At 44.5% G+C, this 5,182-nt stretch overlaps 1 protein-coding gene across 3 annotated transcripts in view; it reads left to right on the top strand.

The window, feature by feature from the left end:
- The window catches only part of Fndc3b (fibronectin type III domain containing 3B), a 291,701-nt gene that overhangs the window by 98,343 nt on the left and 188,176 nt on the right, over positions 1–5,182 (top strand). For all 3 annotated transcript variants that reach the window (XM_005343904.2, XM_026782781.1, XM_013347920.2), the window contains exon 3: positions 1,913–1,988. In XM_005343904.2, coding sequence (XP_005343961.1) covers positions 1,913–1,988 — 76 coding nt within the window. The remainder of the gene's footprint in view (positions 1–1,912; positions 1,989–5,182) is intronic.

Here is a 5,182-nt window from a genome sequence, read left to right as displayed (position 1 = left end):
ACATTGGTGAGAACTGGGGTGGACACACACCACTTTAACATTGGTGAGAACTGGGGTGCATGCACGTCACCTTCACATTGGTGAGAACTGGGGTGCATGCACGTCACCTTCACATTGGTGAGAACTGGGGTGCATGCACATCACCTTCACATTGGTGAGAACTGGGGTAGGCACACACCACTTCCACATTGGTGAGAACTGGGGTAGGCACACACCACTTCCACATTGGTGAGAACTGGGGTAAGCACACACCACTTTCACATTGGGAGAACTGGGGTGGGGAAGCTTGGAAGATTATTGATGCCAGTACCATGGGGGAAAAGCAAATTATCTTGAAACAATTTATCCTTCAAAATAAGGTGAAGCATCTGGGGTGAGGCTTGGATTACTTTCCTCTAAATGATCCTGATGATTTTACAGTTAATGTATTTCCTAATTAAAGAAATAATGCCTCAAAATTATTTCCTGCTGTGAATTACTATTTGAACAATATATGTGGATATTAAAGATTTATATTATAAATGACATGACTTTGATCTGAATAGCATTACAAAGTAGATAAATTGTGGTACATAAAAGACATTAATGTTTAAATTGCTCCTCATGAGATCCTTTAAAATAAAACCATTAAATTTGTGTTTATGTGTGGTCCCACATGAGTATATTGTGCACATGCGTCTGCATAGGTCAGGAGAGGGCTTTGGAGCCCCTGAAACTGGAGCTGCAGGTGACTGTGAGCACTGTGTGGGTTTGGAGAATGACCTCAGGTCCTCAGCAAAAGCAGTGAGCTCTCTGAACCACTGAGCCCTCTGTCCAGAGTCTAGCTTTATGAAATCTTAATTCCTGACTAATCCATTGAGACAGTTTTCCTTAGATTTTGCAACCATTATTCATTCCGGGAAAGTATTATCACCCATGGGGTTAGTCAGTCAGAGCTTATCCTTTTAGCACCTCAGTTAAAGAAGGAAGCAACTGCTAAAAATAATTAGTTAGGTGCAGTTGTGAGTTCTAGAGAAAAGAGTAGACTCCAGTGTCACAGAAGCAGTGTTGTGTGCGGAGGACCGAGCTCAGGAATAAGGGGCCTTCTTGAAGATTTCAGTGTTGGAGCAGGCTTTCTGCCAGGCCCGTGAGGGAATGGCAGCGTTGTGGTCAGTGCCTGGGGACAACGTGACAGTGCTGGTCGTCCCTGCTGATGCACGGCTGCAGTTAGGAACCTCATTTGTCTTCAGTGTCAAATCGGCGATTTTCTCTGTTATCCATTGATTCGCACCGAATCTGCGAGGCCGCCAGAGAGATCCTGCCTCACCATGCTGGCTTCCCATCGCGTGATTTGGAGGTTATTTTCCGATGTTAAATATCTGTGTCTGTGTGAAGAAGACACTAATTCTAGGTTATGTATTGAAACATTTGGGTGTTTGCTGAGGTTCATTTAGTTTATGCTGTTTGTTTTATATGCAGATCTTCTTTTCCAACCTTTTTAATTTTGTGAATTGCCTTCTACTATTCTTTAATGCAACCACGTCTCCCAGTGGTGGCCGGTCAAATGGTCATTTCTTGTACAGCTTTCCTTTGTATGTAAAGTTTGTGTGTGTGTGTGTGTGTGTGTGTGTGTGTGTGTGTGTGTATGTGTTGTTTTTATAACTAATGTTTGTGTCTAAACTCATGAAAGAGAAAAGAAAAATTGTCAAGCTTTAGTTATATAATATGAACAATATGGGACAGTATACTAGGCTGTGTGCAAATGCACATTTTCCTATGTTTCCCAAAATTTGAGTGGAGTTCATTTACACACTAAATTTTGTGGTGGTTTGGTGTCATGTGCTTCCTGCCAATTTGAGAATCTCAAATCGGAAGAGAAGCAGAATGTGCGGTGTGTTGGTGCTAACTGGAAGTTTCTGTGTTGTTCTCACAGGTTATTCTTGTCCAAGTTAACCCGGGTGAGACCTTCACAATAAGAGCCGAGGATGGAACACTGCAGTGCATCCAAGGTAAGGAAGGTTCTCGATAAACATTCTAACCAAAGGGTTTCCCCTTTATTATAAAGGAAGTAAACATTCCCCTCGTGTTTACATATGATTTCCTACAAGCAAATATATCTTCTCTTTATTCTTCTGTCATATGGTCGGTCTCAAGTCTACATTATTATGATACATCCAGTGGTATTATGTACTGGATACCTGTTAGTTATCCATTGCTGAGTGGCATAATACAGACCACTCATCACCTCAGTTTCTGTGGCCCAGGGAGGGGCTTAGCTGTGTCCCAGGGCTCTGGGACTCAGAAAGCTTGAGTCAAAGGGTGGGTATGGACTGCAGTCTTCTGACAAGGCTAGATACGCATCTAGACATTCGGATCCCTGTTGGTGACTTTGGGTTTTGTGAGGCTCCTCGTAGAATGTTCTCTTGTTTCCTTGCTGAGGGGACCTCTGTAGAGGATGGAGTAGTGTACATATGTGACTGCCGGCTTGATCAGAGGGACTAACTTTGAGATAAGAGGGGGTCAGAGCTATGCCCCCACCCTCCTGCAGATGGGAAATCAGGTCATGAATACCAGGAGGCAGCTGCCAGCCACTGTTTACCCTGTGGCCCCTGATGGTTCATGCCTTTTTCCACATGTAAAATGCCCCTCCTGAGATCGCCACCAGGCTTACCCTAGTCCACTGTCCCCAGAATCCAGAATCTTGTTCCTAAACAAGGCCCATGTGTGAGTGAGACACTGTGGAGAGAGGTCTTTAAGCCCCATGTCCGAGACATCCACTGGCTTGTGCTTGGTGTGCTCTCTGTGGGCCCCTTGCAGAGCTCTTTTCAGGCATGCCGCTCCATGGGGAGTTCCGTGTGGAGTGACGCTGCCAGCCCTGCATCTGGACCGTGTTGGAAGTGTAGCTCATGAGAGCTCTTCTTGATAGTGGTTGGATTGTGGGGCGGGGAGTAAATTGTGATGAAATTGATCTCAGTGTTAGGCTATTGATTAGACAGAATCTAACCAGAAGATTAATTTACAAAACCTGGCCATGTTTATCAATACCTATTAGGAGAGAGGAAACTTGTGTTGTCTTTGCTGTACTGCAGTGGCCTTCATAGCAACAGATCATTGCTTTACTGCTTGGATTGGAAGAACAGTAATTTATAACTTAAAGAAATGAACATATGTTAAAGATTTAAGCCTAATGAATTTTAATTGGAGTTAAACTGGAATAATTTAATGATTTTGTTAATGATTTTTTGCTGACTGTACTTCTGGCCAGTGCTGTTTCAATTAATTTTCATATTATAAACTTAGTCTTCATTCAGAAAAAGTTTGATGAAACTTCAAGTCAAGGAAGAGAGTGACAACCATTTTGAATTAGTATGAGATATTTCCTGCTTCTGGTACCATCATAAACAGACTTTGTCTGCAGTTAAAAACCTCCAAGTCCATCTCTTCTGGATTCACACGAGAAGGTTAGATGGAAACTCACTTCTGTAGGTAAAAGCTGAGGTTTTCAGTTTAGGAAGAAAGCAGTTCAAAAACTCCAGCAACTGGGAGACAGAGCCAGGAAGTTCTGAAGTTAAGGTCATCCTCAGCTACATAGTAAGACTTCATGGCCAACCTGGACTACTGTGAAATTCTATCTCAGACAAACTCCAAAGTAGCTGAGACTCTTCTCATTATGGTGACAGTGGAGCCACATGGGACAACTAGAAACAAAATGCTCCACAGATCAGCAGAGGTCCTTGTAGTTGGTTTCGCAGGAGTGTGTGTATGGATACAAATGTGACTATTTAGTACATGTGCTTAGATATGCGTCTACATATTCATAGAGTTGACCTGTTCTCTAGAACTTGAGTCCATTTTGGTAACGGGTGCTCTCCACAGGCAATGCTGGAAGTACGTTGCTTTGTTCACAAGGGACCTTTGTGTTTTGTTTATTCATGGTGATTTTGATGATAAGCGGATCCTAACACCCTCCCAGTGATTTAAGAATGCCTTTGACTAAAACAGAATTATGGAGTCTCATTATCTTTGGCTGCCTCAGCCTTCCTATTCTTTGTTCTTTTCTACAATTTGGGGGTTCTGGCCCAGTTAGCTGAAATGCCACCATACAGAATGAGAGAGGCAGGAACCAAAAACTACATGCTGTACTAGGGTTCTGGGGAGGACGGGGCAACTGGGCGAGCTTAGAAGTGTGGAAGGGAAGTAGCCGGCAGGTGGACCCATAAGCCCTGCCCCCAGGTCTAGAGCGCAGGCAGGCACCCAGCCAGGAAATTCAGTCTTCACCTGAGTGCCACTGTGAACTGGGCACCCACATGTGTTGATTCAGTCGGTAGGATGTGGGGGCTGCCTGTCCATGGCAACTTCTGGCACAGGGTGTTATGGCTTCCTTCCTTTAACCAGGATTTCATCCTTGTTGCTGTAGCATTTTTTGCACTCGGGCTATAGTGTGTGTGCTCTCCTTTAGTGAGTGTGACGGACACGGGAGGAGGCTGAGGTATGTGTATACTGACACATATTCTGAAAGCTTGTGCCCTGAGAGAGCAGAGCCACTTTGCGTCCCTGATGTGGCTGACTCCATAGCCCAGCTTCTTTATTTCCATGCCCTGTGGTTTTCTGTCTGTCAGCCACATCACAAGATTTACCCAGGAAGAAGCCTTGGGACTCGAAAACCAGAATGAGGCAGAGCTGCTTTGCATAGCTGCAGACTCACTTTGCTGGTGGAGCTATGGCACACCTATTAGTTCAGGAAAGCAGACAATGTGTAGAACTTAAATTCTTTTTGTTCAGTGCCACGATTGAACCCAGCTTCCACGTTGACACTTCATTCTCTCATTCCCGAGAAAGGAGGGTATAGCAATGGAGTAGTGGGGCCAAGGAGAGCCACTTTTCCCTTTGTGTCTATGTGTGTTTGTATGTTTGCATGTTTGTGTGGGTGTGACTGTGGTTGTGTGGTTGTGCATGTGTCACTGTGTGCACACAGAAGTCATGGGACAAGCTCAGGTACCATTCACCTTGTTTTCTAAGACTGTCTCTTGTCCTGAGCTTGTCTAATAGGTGAGGCTGTCTCCAGTGAGCCCCAGATCTAGTTTCCTTCTCCCTAGCACTGGGATGACAAGTGCGCATAGCCATGCCCAGCTCTTCCTTCCTTCCTTCCTTCCTTCCTTCCTTCCTTCCTTCCTTCCTTCCTTCCTTCCTTCCTTCCTTCCTT

The sequence above is a fragment of the Microtus ochrogaster genome, chromosome 1, assembly GCF_000317375.1.
Source record: "Microtus ochrogaster isolate Prairie Vole_2 chromosome 1, MicOch1.0, whole genome shotgun sequence".
NCBI classification, from domain to species: Eukaryota; Metazoa; Chordata; class Mammalia; order Rodentia; family Cricetidae; genus Microtus; species Microtus ochrogaster.
This window is presented reverse-complemented; position numbering and strand designations above follow the sequence as displayed.